Source organism: Geospiza fortis, unplaced genomic scaffold (assembly GCF_000277835.1).
Source record: "Geospiza fortis unplaced genomic scaffold, GeoFor_1.0 scaffold100, whole genome shotgun sequence".
NCBI classification, from domain to species: domain Eukaryota; kingdom Metazoa; phylum Chordata; class Aves; order Passeriformes; family Thraupidae; genus Geospiza; species Geospiza fortis.
This window is the reverse complement of record NW_005054350.1, coordinates 2,246,830-2,266,782: the sequence shown is the minus strand read 5'-3', so window position 1 is coordinate 2,266,782 and position 19,953 is coordinate 2,246,830. Positions and strand designations below refer to the sequence as shown.

The following is a 19,953-nucleotide window of genomic DNA, read 5'->3' as shown; positions in this document are numbered from 1 at the left end:
GGGTGCGGGCGAGTGCGCGGGCGGACGCGCAGCCCCCATGCCCGGTGGGCGCCCGGCCGCCCGCAGCCCGCCCCCCTCTGCTTGGGAGCATCCTGCCAGCACTTCGCCGCGGAGGCACCGCCAGCCCTTGGAATTAAAATACTCACCACGCTGGGCAGCCCAGGGAAAGGGGGAGCAGGTAAGTGCTGACTGCACCTGTGCCTGTCCTTGCCTTCCTTCCCCTTTCCGTTCGCCTCTCATGTAGGCAGAGGGCGGTCGGAGCAGTTGCAGGAAAAGGCTGAGCGCTGTTCCTCCGCACCCGCTCGCCCCGGAGCGGCTCCTGCCCGGAGCGGAGCCCCGGCTCTGGGGAGCCGCCGGGGGCGGCGCGGCCGCGGTCGTAAGTTTGGCGTTCCTCGGGCTGGGGGCGGCCGGGACCGGCCGAGGGAGCGCCCAGCACCAGGTGTGGTGGGGAAACCGTGGAAAGTGGGAGCACTGGGAGTACAGGCGCGTGTGCACCTTCTGAGAAATAAGAGAACAATAGCATCACTCTTGACTCTTTGGAGAAGTCTCACAGACGAGTGGGGACGAGGGGTGGGGGAAGGGAGGACCACAGACTTCTGCAAAATATAGGCAGCCCAAAGTCCTGACTGTCTCAGTCCTTTCTGCCAAGCCAAAGCGGCTGTCTTGCTTGAGCTCGAAGTCTGGCAGTGATGCTACAGTGCAAAATATTATAGAGACAATGAAATTTCCTGAGTTATTTCCCAGAGCTTTTGTCCTTCTGTGTCAAAGATGTTCTAGAGTTTGCAAATGTTGAAATTATGGAAGCTGTTTCTTTGATTAGTATTCAGCTGGTAAGGCTAGCTCTGCAGTGCTTGGTTGATGCTGACCCTTCCCCCTCCACCCTGTCCCCCAATCCATCCACATATCCACACACGGGCATGTCCTGCTTTCCTTTCCTACAATAGGCTGTGTACACCAGTAGCTAGAGGTTTGTCATCTGGATCCTCAGACTTCTAGTTGCTAATGGAGGCAAAAAAATGTCCCTTTCTGAGATATGGTTTAGCCTTTATACTGCTTTCAAAAGGTGAAGTAGTTCAGGTGAGCCAAGATTCCACAAACGATGCCTTCCCCAGGATGCGGGAAAGGATAGGAGATGGATAATTGTGATGTGCTCTGATTCTGGGAACTGAAATGCTGATACTTTAATCTTTTCTCCTTGCAAGGATAAAATCTTATGTTCTGATAGATAACTTGCTCAAGCCAAACCAGAGACTTGAAAGGGCAGAGTATACTTCATAGTCTCTCTAACAAGACATACTGACTTGCAATTTTTCAGCTAAAACATGGGTGTTTGTGCAGCTTTGCAGAAAATAAATTGCTTTTCCAGGACAAATAAATAAATACATAAAAGAGCCAAACTCTTGAGCATGCCAGTTTCTGAATCAGTCTCTCCTTGGCGTTGATACGTGACTTTACTTCTCTATCTTTATTATATCTACTAATTGTTTCTGTGTTGCATTATTTGAGTTTGCAGGGAATTATTACTGGTGAAAGCTATGTACTTTGTTTCTGAGAAAGGTGGGTCTACATAACCCCAGGTGCAGAGCTGTTCAGATGGGCAGCAGCATGAAAGTTACATAACTAAATTAAGTTTGCTTACCCTGTAGCTTCTGAAGGTACAACAGGTCAACAGATAAGGATCAGCTATAAAGTGATGCTGATTTTTTTCTCAGGAATATTGTATCAGTTTTAACAATGCAAAAGTGAAGTGAGGATATTTGGAAATGGTACGATTGTGCCTCATTAGAGCTAGTTCAGTGCAACGGGTGTGTTACCACCTTTGGAGAAAAAAAAGAACACAAAACCCACTTAACAAACCCAAAAGAACTATCCAGGGACCAAATGCGCTATTATTTTTAAGTCCTTTTACACAATTTTATAGCTTTTCAGTCTGCAACTACCAGGGGATCTAATCTAGACATCTAGACACACATTTATTTTAGTGTCATGAAGAAAGTCTGAGTAAAATTCAAAAAACAATTGCAGTAAAATCCACAGTAAGGGAGGGCCTAGTTCTGACAGGTTTTAATATTAAGTATGTGCAATATCTAGGGTTTGAGTACTCAATAAAGGTTTAAAACTACCAGGAATATTAGGAATATATCAAAGGTAATAATCTGAGCTACCACTGCATGTTAGAAATGTGTGTCAGTTAATGTGAGTGAAAATACAAACATAAGTAACATAGCCTATTTTCTTGCAAAACCCATTAAAGATTACAATTTTAATCAAGGAACATTTCACCCTTATAATGGGAGACTTTACTGTAATTAAAGGCTGATGTGGGTCATTAGAATAGTGTTAAAAGTCAGATGACAGCCTCACAACTCTCCTTAGTCTACTTTCTTTGATTTAATAGCAAGGCACTATTGATTATTTGCTATTGATTTAGTGGCAAAATATTCTTACGTTTTCATGTAAAAGTGTAATTGTAAAGCATTTGTACAGCAGCAGATTAACTGTGAATTTTCTGGTGAGAAGAATGGATATAATATCCACATAGATTTTCGCCTATCTTGTTCACGTATGACTGTGTGTACGTACACGTTCCCATATATTTCTGTGTTTCTTCAGCAGTCAGAGACTTGACTGAAAAAAATCATTACTAACGCATGACCTTCTATTGTTCTACTCCAACTTAAATTCCCACTTTGCTATAAACCTGGCTAAGCCTTTTCTCAAAGGGATTCAATTCACATATTGACTCCCATGTGTGATGAAAATAGAAAATATTTTAAACTTCCAACTGGTTTACAGATGAAGATACTGCTTGGGAGTCAGTCCTAGTGATGTCTAGTAAGTTTTTGTGAGTGTTTTCAATCTATTGACTTCAGTATCTGATGTGTTCAGCGATTCTTCAATGAAGGCCTTTCTTGAGCCTTTCCTTTTCCTTTAGTTTATCACACACATTTTTTTTTCATGTACGCATTCATGCTACTACTGGGTATTGTTTTCTCGTGGCAATAAAAATCATTAAGTTCTATCTGAGGAAGGGTGCATAAAATAGATGGTTACTTCAGTTCTTCCTGTCAAACCAGGCTTAACTCTGAGCAGTAATGCAGGAGTGCCTCCTCTGGGAATTCAGCAGTTCTGCAAGAAAGTCATCCCTAGGCGTTATGTGACGTTCTTCAGCTGAAATGAGGCTGCAAAAATTGAGCTCGTGGAAATTTAAATATTTGCCTTGATTGGTCCCAGATCCACAAATACTGCTGGTGTTTCTTTTCGATACCTGATCAAATTAGCATAATCCTTCCCAGCAGCTTAGATCTTTCAAATGCACCATGGCAAGGTGAAAAACCAATAAAACCCTTTCACATGGAGAGAATTATATTAGAAAAAAAGATCTTTCTTCCACTAATTTTGCATGGGGAAGAAAACAAACTTACCAAGAACCCAAACAATTTAGCGCTCTAGGCACGTGCAATCTTATGATCAACTGCAGAGCAGTGTAAAAGACCAAAAGCTGTTGCCTGGTTTTCTTTATGAAATTTTTTTAAGCCATATAATTTATTGCAGTGTACCTCGTGTTTTTCTATCGCTTCATCAGGTCCTTTCACCTGAGTCAGAGGGATATTGAAGCCAGTTTAGTGTAACAGTTCCATATGTTTGGAGCAATGATAGTTTTTTGCTTGATAACCAGATGCAGACTGCAGGATGTGCACTACATTTACAGATCTCCCATGTGAATATTTAGGCCAGTTAGCGGCAGGAGGTTGTGGTCTGTAGTTGTTATGTCATCTGGCACAGGGAGTTAATAAGTTCCATCGTACTGCCTTGACTTGCAGAGCTTCATTTCATCACGGGGTCCCCACCTCTCTTGCTCCAAGGCACCATCCTTTTCTTTTTTTCTTTCTCTGAAAAAAGTGATAACCAGACATTGCAATTGACACCGTAATTAGGCATGTTATCTTCTCAAAACCTTTTTGTCTCAAAGATCACATTCCTGTTCATGTGCCTGTGGAGGAGTCTCCTGTAATATTTAAGATTTGTGACATGGAGGAGCTGCAGACTTGTAACAAAGGGGAATTTTCTCTGCTACTAAATGTAACACCTTGTCCAATGGGCATTGTAAAATTGAATGTCAAAGTATAAATATTTCAGTGAGGGCAGTCCAGCTGTCAGGGGGCTCACCTGCTGGTTCTACTTTGTTTAAGGGATCATGGTTCAAGATCCAGTGGCAACAGTCACCCTTGGAATTATTTCAACACCCTGGCTCTGATTTTAGTGAATGACTAAAGTAGAGAAAAAACAAAAAACCCAGTGGGATAACTATGCATTGTTGACCAAGCTAATGCAAGATTTACTAGCAGGTGGTGGCTGCTCAGTCAGTGAGGTCCATGTTTGCGCAGTAAATTTTGCAATGGTATCAAAAATGGAAGAAATTTGATGAAAGGAGAATAATGGGGCAGGGAGGAAGATAAGGGAAGAAAAGGCAATAAAAAATGAGTGATAAACTCTTCAGTTACAACTCCAATGCGTGGCTGACAGTGAGATTTCAAACTAGAGTAATGCAATCCAGACTGGTGGAGTTTAGTAATGGAAAAGGGTTTGGAATTCCACTTCTTCCTGAAGCATTTTACACATTAGAAACACTTGAGGACAAAATATGCTGAAGGACAAAATCCTCAGTTGGGTTGAAGAGGTTGACAGGAAAATGATATGGTTCATAGATTAAGCTGGCACTGTGACACTGGTAGCAATGTGTGAGCAGAAGTCTGCAGGAATTTGCATTTTGGCTGCAAAGGTTAGGTGGTGCAAAGATGATCTCAAGAGCATTCATCAAATTGCCCTACAGGGCTGGGGAAATCTCAGATGTGGGGAAGGAGGACTTCCATGATGATATCTCTGAGACTGAAAACTTGTCCTTATCTGCTGGTGCTCATTGTGACACGCAAACAGTGAACACTAGACTTGATGAGTTGTTTTAGAAATTATGGAGCGAAGCAAAATATTCAGAGAGATTTTCAGTGGGTGTAAATTACCCTTAATTGCTTGCAGTGAGGGGGACTATTCCTTTAAATTGAGGATCTTATTCAAGATCTGAATGTTTTCAACAAATCAAGATTGCCCCTTGGAGACAGTGCATAATAGTGTCTTTTTGACATTAGCAGATTGTTTTGGGAAAGTAGAGTAGTAACATTTTTCAGTTTAGCAGTGTATACCAGTACACTGTGGCTTAGATATAGTATAATTTTTTTACAGCAGATGGGAGAAAATGTAAGGTTCATGATGTATATTGAATGAAAAGGTTATTATGTTTTTTCAAACGTGTATTCTTCAATCTGAGATTTTATATATCAGCCAGCTATTTAAGAACCTAAACGATTTTTTTTTGGTTTAGTTTTTTGTGTTTTGTGAGTTTTATTGATTCTTACAGCTGTTCACTTGGACAGCATATTACTGCTTGGTTGAGATATGCTACCTGCACTGTCCAGATCACATAACATGCTCTCCAAATTACACACCAGTTCTATTACTTTGTATTTTTCATTTGTTATTGCCAGGACTACATATAAAGCAAATAGGGAAAACAAGCTTAGATATGAAAGCTAGAGCTTAATGCTTTAAATACACTAGGAGACAATTTTATTTTTAAAGGCCTAAGTTACTTTTTAGGTTGGCAAGTGAATGAGGAGATATGATTTGGTTTACCCCTATCTGGGGAGGGCAGTAGCATTTGGAAGATCAGAAACAAGATGTAAAGGTACACTTTTATTCTAGGGTAGTTATGATATCAAAAGTGTAAATATTTCTCATTTTTTTTATATTCTGAATCTTGTTTTGCAGAAAGAGATAGCATTTCCTAAAAGAGCATCTTTAAACAAAGAGTACAAAGTGGTTGCAGGTCAGTTTTGCCATCGCACTCAAGTCAGTAAACACAGATGACAGTGAAGACACTGGAATCAGAGCACTGAATACCCTCTGTCACTGTCAGTTTTAGTTTTATCCACTGCTGCAAGTGCAACCCTGAAATCTTGAGCTGTGACTTAATGAAGAAAAAAACACCAACAGTACCTCTTAGTTTTCAATTTTATGAATACTGTGACGTTGCTTACGTGGTCTTGTGGACTTGATGCTTATGGACATCATAGAACAGGTGATGTTGAAGTGCTAGTTATGCTTGGACAAAATTAATCAAAAAAATCCTTATAAAATTATCTATCTATCTATCTATCTATCTATCTATCTATCTATCTATCTATCTATCTATCTATCTATCTATCTATCTATCCGTCCATCCATCCATCCATCCATCCATCCATCCATCCATCCATCCATCCATCCATCCATCTCAGTAAGAAAGGTAGTGAAATGCAATTTAATAAAGAATTCTTCCCAAAACAGAAATTATTTTTAAGTATAAAGAGACTTCTGCTTTTGGAGGTATCACATATAAAAGACAGTGTGCTGGAAGAACTATAAATAAAAACCTTAAAAAAGGGGCTTTAAGAGGAATAGGAAGACTTATCCTGAAGAAGAGAAAAAAGGGAGGGAAGAGTGTTTCAGAGCAGAAAGTGCTGCCACACAGCTGAATAAAAATAATTGGAATTTCGGAGTCTGTGTGGTGAAAGTATTTGAGAATGAGTAAACCACAACAACGTTTTTTTTCCAGGAGGTGTGAGTATTCTGCTTTTCATCAGATTGTGCTGTCTAGCATATGGACTGTTTTTCAGTTGGTATTTTGGGTGCATTTTTCAGTTCTGTGCTGTGGTGTGTGGCTGGGGACCATGGCACTCCATATGGTGGCTTTCATACTTTCCTGCAGGTGTAAAAGAAAGGATATAAGAGAACACTGTTTGAGATAAAGGTTAGAGCAATTCTAGGTTTGAAATGTCTGTTCTGAGCAAGAACAAGACATTTCAAACTGCTTAGTGAAAAGACTCTAACATATTGTAAATGTTTTACTGACATTTCTTAAGAAAATCCATTTTGTATTTTTATCTCTCTTAAATAACAATCTGCTGCCTCTGAAATAAACTGACAGTTTATCAATATCAGATGTCTTTAACATGATGTAACTTAGACACAGAGAGGGGCAATCAAGGATGCATAAACAGCCTCTACTACAAACAACACTTAACGTAGCTGAACAGAGCAGTAGGAAGTGAGCATATCTCAGGGAAAGCACAGATACTTCCTCAACACTCATTGGCAGCCCTCTCAGTAATTACTGTCATATGGTCATGATTTACCCAAAGGACCAGATCAAAACTGAGTTATGACTAGTTGGGATTAATCATTTCAAACTAGGCTCCTCTAACAAGGATGACACCTGCTTGTTAATCCTGCTGTGACAAGAATTTTGGTCCATGTTGAAGTGACATCTTGTAACTGTAACATCGTGTTTTCAAAATTAGGGTCTTTAGGTAAGGCTTGCCTATTCTTTTCATTTTGCCTGTAGGGAGACACTGGATTTTCCTATTTGGAAGCTTTCAAATTGCTGCTGCTTAGCAAACACGCTCAGTGGGTTTGTGGTTTATCCCACCAGCCTCTAAGCAAAGCCTTTCTTGTGCAGGGCAGTACCACAGAAGGGATTACAATAAAAAGGCTTTAAATACAGTCTGTAATCAGAAGAGCTTTTTATTTGTTTCATGTTTCTGCCCTCTAGGTACCTTTGGCAGCACAATGCATAGGCGTTCTGCAGCTGAAAGAGCCTGACATACTGAAAACAGATAGTGGATATCACATTTCACTCAGTTTTAGTAGTAATGGGTAGGACTATGATAATCAGTCCACAGTGTTTAATGTGTATGTGATTTAATGTCTAGCCTTTTTAGATTAATTAAAAGAATAAAGGATGAAATCTTATTTCTTCCTTGGCTTCCTAAGTAGCAGCAGTTCACTCCAAATTAATGCCGTTATCTATTTTAATTTCATCCTTATTTCCACGTTTGGCACTTCGTAAATGCTTCTTGTCTCCCTTATTGCTCACTTGGACAAGGAGGATGTCTATTTAGGAGACAGCTTTGCTTCTCTGGTGATTCTTCTAAAAGGCGAAGCTATGTTTGGTTCTGACTGACAGAATTTATACTTTTAAAAACATTATGCTAAGTATACATTTTTACATGGGCAGAGGAGGCTTTAAAAGGCAGAAAACAGTCTTTGTTAAGTATTGAAATTTCTCTTTCTAAAAAAATATTTTTTTTATTAGTAAGTCCTATGAGTTATGAAATTATTAAATTTTTAAATAAAAACTGATTTACATTTGTTAATTCTGGAAAATCATTTGTAATTAAATCAAGATTTCATTGAAAATACAAAATGACATTATCTTCTGATCTTTCTGGGCATATTTCTGTATAAATATATAAAGTAGTCTAACATGTTTCTTACAGTGCCTGACATTTGCTTTAGGAATGTAGTGAAATTGAGTGGGGAGACTCAGGGCTTTTTACCAGGTCAGATTCAGATCAGAACAAATCATAGCATCTGGTGTACTGTGACTAAGAATCAATCAAATTGTTCCGATTCATTTTATACTCCTTCATTTTACTTTTGAGTTATATGGGAGAGAGTTAATCTAGGATACATCCCTGCCAATATTACAGCTTGGTGCCTCTAGCTGGTTTATAATTATATCATAGTAATGGCAAGTAAATCAGACCATAGCAGGCAGAAAAGAAAATATCAAACCAAATGACTGTAAATAATAACTACACTTATTTTGATTATTTTAAAGAGGAACAATTTTAGCATTTATACTGGAAAAAAAAAACCCTGGTGTATTAAAAGAACATTTAGGAGAAAACTTTATGGCTATAAATACAGTTGTATCAGCAGTAGTAATGCCATCCAAGAAGTTCACTATAAACTCAGAGAGATTTATGTAAACTCATTGGTGTTGATGAGGAGAAAAGTAATGAATAAACAGTTTCCATGCATGATGTGAAAACTGCAAAGAATTTGCATTCTCTAAAAAAATTTAAAATTCTGACAACAGTTCTTGTCTTTTTCCTGGATAGGTACCCATTACACCATTTCTTTGGTGAAGGCTGTTCAGCAGTGGTGACATCTTCCAATCGGCCACTCTGCAGATTATTATCTCTGGACTCCCAGCTGACACCCTGCCGGAGGCTAGAGCTACTGAGACAACTGGAATTGTGCCTGCTTTGGTCAAGGTTTTTTCTTTCACCGAGGAGATAAAAAAAAAAAAAGATGAAGTTGGGCAAAGTGGAGTTTTGCCATTTTCTTCAGATACTAGCTCTTTTCCTGTGTCTTTCTGGGCTGAATCAAGCAGAGATCACAAGGCCCAGGTCAAAGCCCTATTTTCAATCAGGGAGGACGAGAACCAAACGCAGCTGGGTGTGGAATCAGTTCTTTGTGCTGGAAGAATACATGGGTACAGACCCACTCTATGTAGGAAAGGTAGGGGATTTAAATAAACTTTGGAGGGTGCAGATGCTTGCTTTTTGATGTGTTTATATGATGCAATTTAAAAGTTGTAATTCTGTTAGCCCAGAACAGCAACACATGGCATTCTTGTAAGAATGCAAGGTTCCTGTTGCAATTTTCTTTAAGAATTCTACATATTAGCACTGCTTGTTTAATGGAGTACAGTAATGAAACTGTTTCACCACCACTGATAGGAAGAAAATATTTATTACTTATACTAGGTTTTAAAACAGAGGAACATAACAATGAGTATTCTTTTTTAAGAGTTAACAGCTAGTCCCAGAAAAGAAGTTCTGTATTATATTGTTTGCTCCCTAAAACTCAGCACCACTGAAAGCAAGAGAGAAAGAATCAGGCGTCTGTGGGTGTGATGAGTGAAAAGGAGGGCATGTCTGCATTACTGCTTTTCTTTGACATTGCCTGGCTGGCAGATTGTCACCTTGGGGGCCTCGCTGCTCTCTGTGCACAGCACAGCCTTGTGGCTTTACCTCGCCTGTGATGGGCATGGGTCCAGTGGAGAGCCAGCCCTTTTACATCAAGGCAGCCCAAATGGTTCTTTCTGAGCGCCCGTCGCTGCACACGGAGCACACTGAGCACAGCTGTGAATCCGGGACTTAGCTCATTTACTGCCTTGTGCTAGTGGGTAATACGCTGCCTTCAGCAATTATGCAGGGGAAAAAAAAGCCCACAAAACAAAACCCCCTCTTGTGTTTTTCTGTAACATTTATGTGTAATCATCTTATTGAAAGGAAAACCCATTTTCTCAGTAATATCAGAATCAATAAATAGAGTTTCTCATTAAAATACAGCAAATGCATAGAAAACAAGGGAGTGACAGCTTTTGGCACAACATCACGCTTACAGAAAAAGAGATGAAGTAATCTAAAATCCACTGCTTCAAATATACCAGTGCAATGAATTTCAGCTTACTTAATTCATCCTACTGAGACAAAACCTTGATGTTTGTGTTAATGCAGTTAAGCACTTAGAATTTAATCATGCCAACGGAATAATCAAGTTAAAGAGGGAACTGCTTTCATGATTGCAGCTATCGTTGTGTTTAGGTGCTTTTTGAATTGGGACTGGTACTTTGCATAATTGAACCCTTAAGAAAGGTGTGCTAGGATCAGAAATGTCATCTTGTGGTGACATTACAGTGATCTTGAAAGTTTTTGTAAAGTTTTACATTATGTAGCAGTATCCATTCTGATGTCACACAGCTGCTGGTTGCCTGTGTGGGTTTGTCTTTTTGGCAAATTTGTCCCCAGATTGGAGTTTCTCTTGTGGCTCTGGAAATGGCCTATTTGGCATTTTTCCTACTGATAAAAAAAGAAGTGTGGCTTGCAAATTTGAATTTCTCTCCTGGAAAAGAAACGTCTTGAAATACTTGAGTGAAGACTAGTTTTGATCTGTAGTAATTCTCATATTCAGTCGATTGCTATATTATGGCCAAAAATGCTGTGGTAGTGCTGTAGCACATGATATTTGCATGCATGTGGTTATTTTTAGCTTCACAGTCTGCTCTTTCCCGTCCTTTGCAAGAGTCCTAGCATTCACAGGTGGATATCTTCCAAAACACAACAATTTTTTTTTCCCCCCTGAAACATTCTGTGCCCAGTCTGCTTTTGTATCAGCAGTATGAATTGTTGGCTCAGGAATTTGTACCAGCAATCCATTTTGTAGGAAAAGGAGATAAAAATTTTCACTTACAAAAAGAAGCCCATCTTCCTGGAAACACAGTCCTTGCTGAGCATCTTGTAAGATAAGATGTGCCCAGTTCCTAACCTTTTCACTGCAGAGGCTTTTCACTGTGTGGCTCCTGAGGTGCAGTCATGACCGAAGCCACATTCCCACACAGGGGAGCAAAAAGGTGAAGAAGTGAATTTCTTTCTGTGTCTTAACATATTATGTGTAGCACCACTACAAGTGCGGCTGAAGTGAGCAGCAGTCACCTTCCTCCCCCTCTTCTCTTAAAAACGTTGTTGCTCTTGATTCAAATCCTTTGCAGGCAGGTAGGGACAGAGGAGACCGAGATTTGGATAGGAAGGATGGAGATTTTTTTTTTCCTTGGTAAGGAAGCTGCAGCAAGCAAAAAGCTCTCATAACTCGCTTTTCTCATCAAATGAAGTGGAAGCAGCAACCAGACTCTGCAGAGTGCTCTGCTTCTGGGGAGGCCACTCCTGCACTGCCTTACGTTCAGGATGCTTTGCAGGGTGCCAATCTAACCGCACATCCAGGAAGGAGGGACCTTCCTCCTGCTTTTAAGGGCTGTTAGATAAAAAGGCTTTAGAAACACTCAAGCAAATGGATCTGTAATGGGGAATACTGTCTCCTTGCCACTATTCAATTGTACAAAGCCCTAGGCAATTCTGGTTGGAAGGCAGCATTTGGGGGATGTTAGGGTTACACGGCAAATCATTCAAGAGTTGTGAAATACCAATGTTAATTCCATGTTCAGCACTAGCTCTGTTCTCCTGGGTGTCTGCGTGCTGACACTTTAATTACATGATCATGCTGGGTAAAATCCTATTCCTCGTAAATAATGTAGTAGGATTCCTATTCACCTCAGTAAAACAAGTCCTTAATTTTTCAGTGTTTTCATGTGTGTTTAACAAGGCTTTACATTTATACCTGAGCATCTGTACTGCAGCCTTCCTTCTTGATATCCTTTTTTTGTTTTCCTAAATGCATATGTTTTTTTTTTTTTATTAAGGCAGCAGTGCCTGTGTCTCATGTGACTCTGGAGAAACCTCTGGAGGAGTTCCATTAATTTCACTCTAATAGGGGTCAAAGGTGACAGAAGTTTGGTGCCTTTTTTTATTCTCTTCTTTTAAAATGTAGGTCCTCCATCTCTGTGATATGAATTTTAATCATCTTGGATGTAATTTCGAGTGCTTCTTGGGAGGTGCTTAACATGTAATCAGATTGTGGACTGAACCATATACAATTCTTTTCTGTCGGTCAGCACAGCACATGTTATGTTCACTTGAAGGGCTGAAGCATTTAACTGTTTAGCGCATTAAACTGTTTGGATAGGCACTTTTCTCCTCCAGACATGCCATGTAGGAGGTGAGGCAGTTAACTGTGATGCTTATTGAGCTAGAAGCATAGCTGGCTTCTGTTTTCTGGAAAATGTTTACTACTGTTTGGTAACATGTTTTTGTGAAATGCCTTACTTTGTATTTTCCTTGTAAATTAGGATAATGGAATCTATTTGGAAAAAAAAAGAGTATAGAGCAGTTTTAAGTGATTTGAAGCATAAACACATAAAATTAGGAAAAAATTTGTTGAATATGCTATTATGTTGACTATTTGAAAAGTTGCATACAGTCTTGTAATTGAAGTTTCCATGGGTACAAATTGGTAAAAAGGGGTATAGTAAAAGTAGAACTTGAACATTTTGTTGGTACTTTTTTGGTTTTGCTACGTAACTATCAGACATCCAGGGTTTGGGGGTTTTTTGGTCTGATGGGTTGGGGTTTTTTTATTATTATTTGTTTTAATCTGTTTTCTGCTGCAAGAGTAATTATAGTGACACAAAATCTCTGCCAATAATAATTTCATTTTTCTTATTAAAAAGTTAAAAAATCCCAAACAAACAAAAGAAGCCACAAACAAACCTGAAGAAGCAAAAAAGGTCTTTGAATTCCATGTAAGATGCTGATTGATAGTATCCAAACCAACTTTCCTTTTCCAATGGCTCTAAATTTAGGTACAGTTACAGGGCAATTTCAAGCATTTTGCTGACTTGAACTCTTCCCTTGAGATCTCACTAACATATGAAGGATGGAAAATAAAACCCAGAGACTTTTGACTGAGCACAAGCCCAATAGATTAGTATGGAACTTTGAGAGGCTCGTTGGTAATTCTCCAAAATAATGCTTTGAACTCATAAGATGCCCTGAGTGTTGTTTTTTATTTATAATGTAAGAGAAAGTAAAGCGGAAGTCCTAACCTGCATTTTCTAGATTGTAAAAGGAAGAAAAGGTTAATGAGTGAACTAAGAGCCCATAGTTTCCTAGATCTCACAGTCATTGCCTTCCAACACAATTTTGCCTGCCTCTTCTGACTGTTTTAAGGTAAATAAACCTGTTGGATCCAATTTGGACAAAAGTGCATAAAAGGAATATTTGCATTATTATTTCCTGGAGTAGTATAGAATGAGATGCATGTGAAAAAAGAAATGAAGTTAAGCTTTTCCTAAAAAATTATGTCATATAAGAGAATTTGCAGGTTCTACAAGTTTTAAGAGAACTTACAGGAAGGATAGGTTTTTAAAGCAGCCATATAACAAGTTTATGTTATTATTAGCTTAGAGAGTGGGTAGTTTTTTTCCAGTCTCCTCATTTTGGAGGGAAGGAGGCTGGATAGGATACTGGGGTTTTAGATTAATGCTTTGTTTTTCAAAGGTGCTGGTGAATATTTCAATAAGGTGACAGAATTACTCACGTACTATATTTATCTGTGGTGTGACCTTGTCTCAGGCCATACAGATGCAGTCAGCAGTAGGGCTCTTTTCATAGAATCATAGCCTGACAATTTCAGATGTGTCTGACGAATTTTGACTGAGTTGGATAATAAGAGTCTTTGCTAAAATACTTTAAGGCAGTGAGTGGAAGTGCTGCCCCCTCAGTCAAACTCAGACTGAACTGTGGGAATATTACTGGCATTTTGGGAAATGGAGAGGACATGGGGTGATATTACGAAGGCTAAATATAGGTAAAAAGGACTGGGCTGCCTCAGTTGCACATGGTGAGGAAGGAGGTTAGTCAGATGCAATTCCTTGGAGGGATCTGACTCTCCTGCTGCTTCTAGAGGCATCCAGAGGGACTAAGGCTCTCTACTCAGCTTCAGTCTGTTTTGTTGTTTTTTTTTCTCTAAGCATTCTGAGCAAGGTAAATGTTCATGCCTGTTCTGCAAGTAAGCCCCTGGTTGAGAGTACCCATAGCTCTGCAGATTTTTGTTCATTTTCCACCCCAAGAAGTTTTGGAAAAAAAAAAATTCAAACACACTAAACTCAGACCAGCTATTTTTCATCTGTCTTTGTGGCCTCTGTGTGGAAAACAGACAGCATAATAACTCAGAAAAAAACTTCCTCTTTGTTATATTTTTTCCTCACTTTCTATTTGTGTTATCTTTACTTTTATCATAATCTTTGAAGCACTGTTGTTTTATATACTCCCAGAAGGCCATTTACGGAAAGGAAAAAGAAAATCTGCTGTATTTCTGATATTTATCCATCTCAGGAACTCTTTGCTCTTCCGTGCTACGAAAATTGATAACAGTTGACCTTTTAAATAAAATGGGACATGCCATTCTTGTCAAGTATTTTCCTACCACAAGTACTGCAAATGGAATGAATGAACAGACAAAATAATTAAGTCCTACTTACTTGCTTTATGTATTGAATAGGTCTTGGGGAAGTGATGCTTCAGTTGTACTACAGATGTATGACTTTACTATCTCAACTTGTTCTGTCCAGTCCCAGTATCACACACTTTTCTTCACTGGGTAGTCACTGTGGGCTTTGTGTGCTATTTCCATGCTATAATTGATGTGGATTACTCTGAATAACTGAGAGATGATTGACAATCCAAACGTTCCCTCCTTAACATGCAGGGGCTAAAGTGTCTCTGGGGACAGTGGTGAGATTAAGGCGCACAGGAAGAATTATCCAGAAGGATAACCTAAAATCTGCTGCCTTTTCCTGGTTGATTTCATCAGCCTGAACAGCTACAGTGTAATTTCTTCTCTCCCTTTTTACTGGAAGCCCTCTTCTCTCATAGCTGAATGGATACTGGAGAAGCTTTTATGCCAGGGACTTGAAGTGATGACAATTTCACAAGCCCAAGCACTAAAAGACAATTTGTATGTAATTTCATTATTAAAAGTGATAATAGAGTTGAGAGAATTATGGCTGGATACTGAACCAGAACATGTAGCTTTTTGATCTCTTTCCGTAATATAGAACATTGATCCTTAACATGTGCCGTTACAGAAGAGGAAGGTTAGTGAAGGTGATGACAACATCAGTAAATTAGTCAGCCCTCATGGCAATTTTTGGTTCAATGGCACAGCCATCCTATTTATGTAATCCTGTAGTACCATTTCCGTATTTCAGCAGAATGAGAGGCTCTACCTGCAGTGTTCTGCTCTGAATGTCTTGTGGGCATTATTTAAAACTAAATTTTATGAGTCTCTGACAAAATAGAAAAACAACAGTAAAAGCTAATTTTGCAATTATACATAGATGAGAGGCTCCTGTATGCTTGGCTGATTATCAGAAAATGCCTTCTTTTCAGGAAAGAATGAGATTTGAAGCTCTGATGTCACTCAAGCTGATGCTGCTTCAGTTGACATTCCTTCTCCTTTTTGTCTTCAGAGATTGTACTTGATCCCTTAGTTCTTGTTATTGGCTGTCATCCAACATTCAGTTTTATGTCCCTCCTCATGTCTCACAGTTCTGTGTTAATGGCATTAGAAATACAGCACTGTAAAACCATGGCTATCAGGGACTGTGAGTATTTGCATTGTTCTAAGACAAAGAAAGTCCATTCATGAATTATTTTCCTATCTAAATTGCAAGCAAACACAACCCCTGCTCTGAGGCAGTGGTCTTATAAAGTGAGAACTAATAGCAGACTAAGAAGCAGTGACAGAATTCAGAGAACTATAGTGTTAATCAAAATCTGAAAATAGTTTGAGAAGAGTGGGTCATTAGTGCTGTTTTCTATGAATATATAATATTTCTTTTCTGAAAATGAGACTCATGCAACATTTTAAAACATTATGAACATATAATTGAGAGCTCTTTCCTGCATTTACTTCCCAGTATTTATAGATGACAAATTTTTTGAAACTTTTAAGTGCAGACCTGTTTAATATCTATGTTAGTACAAGGCTACATCTTCTTTCAGACCTGTAAAGATAAAGGATGTTTTCCAATTGCTTTCAAAATATCAGACTGCATATGCTTTATAGTTTTACATCTTGTAGCCTGCTGTCACACTACCTTTTTCATGTTGCCTTTTTTCACTTATACATCTTCTGTTAGCCATAAGTGTCTGTCTGCAGACTCATTGGGCATTCATTTCATGTATTAAGTATTTTCCACGTGTCACCGTCTAAAAGTGCTGCCAGGACTGTTACTGTCTTGTCATAACTCTACTGCTAAATTTCTTCTTTGCTTCACACTTGTTTTTAAATATTATACTGCATTTCTTAATTTCCTGGCCCCTCTCTTTTTTTCCCCTAATAATCACTTAATAAAATATTACCTGTGTACATATGTCAATATTTCAGTGCTAACTTTAACCACTTAAAGGGAGAACCTGGGACAATATATTTTAGGATTCTGAAAAAAATCAGGGAATGGTTCATTTGCATGCAATAAACTGGCTTTTACATAAATGCACTGATGATAAGTATTGGAAATCTCTTTAGTAATATCTTATTATCTCAGCACTGTGCATTTCCTTGGAAGAGATAGCTGAGCAAAGTGCTAATGGGGGAGCTGCTGAGAGAAGAAAGATGTTAATACACTAAGTTGCTCAGTTATTTTAGAATAACTATTAGCTACCTTATGCTTCCAGCATCTTCTCTGTCACTTTTGCACTGGAAGAGATACTTACTGTCATGTAAATTAGAGACAAGTAGCTCTTAGAAAAGGCAGTGGAGTGTGTGTTCTAGGAAGAACTCTAATTCTGTCCCAACTCTTCAAACCATGGTCATGGTATGAGTACCAACCTATATCAAGAGCAGAATTTTGCGGATGTCATAATGCTTAATCTTTCGTAACTTCAAGGTTATAAGAAGGAGAATTAGCCAGTTAAAAATAAACATGAGGGTTGTTCACTTGTTATAAATAAATATTGTGAACACCTAACTATAATTCATTTGAGCTCAATGTATAAATAGGAACTCTTTTAACCTTTCCAGACAAGTGTAAACTTAGCCAATGAAGAAGCTCATTGGTAACAGATACTGATCACCAAATCAGTAAACAGGTTCATAAACTTGAAGAATATATTTAATATTATTTCTTCCAGATGTTCTTGAAAAAAAAATACTACCATTAACAGTTCTGTCAATGTAAAAATATTTGGTGATGTTACAGCCCTGTGCTGTTGCAAAAGTGATATTGTTATTTATGTAGGTGTAAGGCACATAGTATGGTAGTAACACAGTACAAGTCATAAACATAGCAAAGAATAAGCCTTATTTTTTCTTCCAGATAAATAGGAATGCCAAGAGAGACATAGCTCTTTTGCATACAGAAGTTCATGCGCCATTACTCATGTACTAGGAAACACAAAATATGCCTTACTGACTTGGTCTCAAGTTGTCTTTTTCAGAGTCCTCCCCTGGGAGAAGAAGCTAATTCTAAACATTCAAGAAGAAAGCAAAAAGTTTTTTAAATCTGTTTTGATTATTAAATTATGCTGTTCATAGAGTAACTGAAGATTTAGTCCAAAATCTTAAGATCAGTTTTATTCACCCTTGGAGACCATTTGAGAGTATTAATGTTGCAATGCAAATATCTGGTCTTTTAAAAATTGAATTTTTAACTGATATTTTATTCTGTAGGTTAGTGAAAGAGGACTACTGAAGATTGATTTGCAACATATATGAACATATTTCACATTTTGAGAGTGAAGAAATAGTGGCTTCAATTCATATAGTAGTCTAATATTACTAAAGCACCAAAGGGATGTGTTGTGACATTGTGTGTGGGTCAAAAGGTATACACTAAGAACAACAAAGGACACTCTTACATAATGTTCTACCTACAACACAAAAAATTCTTAGGCCCTCTCTGAGTAGAAAGAAAGAAATTTAATGTCATTTTCTAGGTGATGTAAGACTTTTCTGCATAAATTCCACAAAACATTGCCAGAGTCATACTGTTTCATTTAGTTTTCACGTTTTTGTAAATCATGAGAAATTTCCTTAAGGTTTAACAAGACATGCAATTCTGTTGCTGTGGAGTATATGTGAGAAGAATTGAACCCCAAAAATTGTTTTTCATTTGAAATGCTTCCAAAATATGGAAAATCTGGTAGCTGGATTGTTCATGTGTAAGGACAATAAGCTGCTTAAACACTTCATACTGAGGTACCAAATTGTTATCCTGCTGACTAGGCAACCAGGCAATTCATTTTCCTTACAAGGTAGGCAGGTGCTGTATTACGTGAATTTTACCTTGTTATCCTGTAACAATGAAAAGTTTCCAGACACAGCTGGGAAAAGCAGATGGTCATTTCTTAAGTTTCCATAATCATGGTATAAGCGTAATGCCATAAATTAGCAAAATACTTAACTTGTCTTTCTTACACAATCTATACACATTATATGGGCAGAGCATTTGGAAAAGTGCTTGGCATGTTTTTATGTTTCTTTTTTAACTGGCAGGGCTGTAATTCTACATAGTCTACATATTAAAAGCTGTTTAAATAATTCCACTTCCTCCTGGATGTTCATAATCTTCATGTATTTCTAGACTGTTATCCTTCCCACCATCTTTCACCCTTTAGCACTTAGCTGTTGCTTAACCAAACAATACTTTTAAAAGGTTTTCCTTTTGAGTCTACACTGTAGTCTTGTGTTCATCCATACTGCTCTTTCATTCATCCCCTCATTTTTTTTTAATATCTTCTTGACAGTGAAAAGCTGTGAACAAAAGCACTCTATTGTTGCTTCATCTAAACAGGAAATAAGCCAAGTGAAACTGTTACTTCCTTTCTCATTGTAAGATTCAAATTGCACTATTCATGTTTGTTTCTTTCTTTACAAATTCATGTCCACTACCATGCTGAGAATCTTAAAGTCTTATTGCTTTTCTGGGGTTTTTTTATCTTTATGCTGAATCAAGCATACTTCTGAGCAAGTATCAGTCCCAAAGCAATGGAAATAATACTTATTTGAAATGTTTCCATTTGCTTGACTGAGAAACCAAGTGAAGCCGTGTCAAACAAGGTTTTATGGAGCAAACATGCAGGAATTAGAATGATAGCACTGATGAAGCATATACGCAAGTGGGTGTATATGTCTAGGAAGCAATGGAGGGACCTCACATTGAGGAATAGTTTCTGCGTATACTGACACATTTATTTAATTTAGATTTATTTTAAGATTCAAGGAAAGTGTAAAAATTCTGGCCTATATTGGTTTTAGTTTGGAAAAATAGAGATTGAAAAAGTTAAAGAGAAGAAAAAGTATGCCAAAGGGTGTGAGATGGGAAAGGACATGATGAAGAGTTTTACTTTGTTTTTATCACTCTGGAGCCTGATGTAAAACTGAAATCAATGAGAAAATAAATTTCGATTAAGGTCTAACAATCTAATCACAGATTGGCTCAGGTTAGGAGAGAACACAGTGGGTTGTCTGGTCCAACCTCCCTAGTCAGTCAGGGTCATCCCAGACCGCATGGCATAGGATTGTGTCCAGACAGCTCTTGAACATTTTCAGTGAGGGAGACTCCACAACTTCTGTGGGTAGCCCATTCCAGTATGTGGTCACCTG

At 38.3% G+C, this 19,953-nt stretch overlaps 1 protein-coding gene across 2 annotated transcripts in view; it reads left to right on the top strand.

The window, feature by feature from the left end:
• CDH7 (cadherin 7) overlaps positions 1 to 19,953 on the top strand; it is an 82,822-nt gene continuing 62,869 nt past the window's right edge. Inside the window, exons 1-2 of one of the 2 annotated variants that reach the window (XM_005423328.2) lie at positions 1 to 178; positions 9,003 to 9,405. In XM_005423328.2, the coding sequence (XP_005423385.1) occupies positions 9,196 to 9,405 (210 nt within the window). In that variant the 5' untranslated portion in view covers positions 1 to 178; positions 9,003 to 9,195. The remainder of the gene's footprint in view (positions 179 to 9,002; positions 9,406 to 19,953) is intronic. The other variant, XM_031058852.1, reaches the window with a different exon arrangement.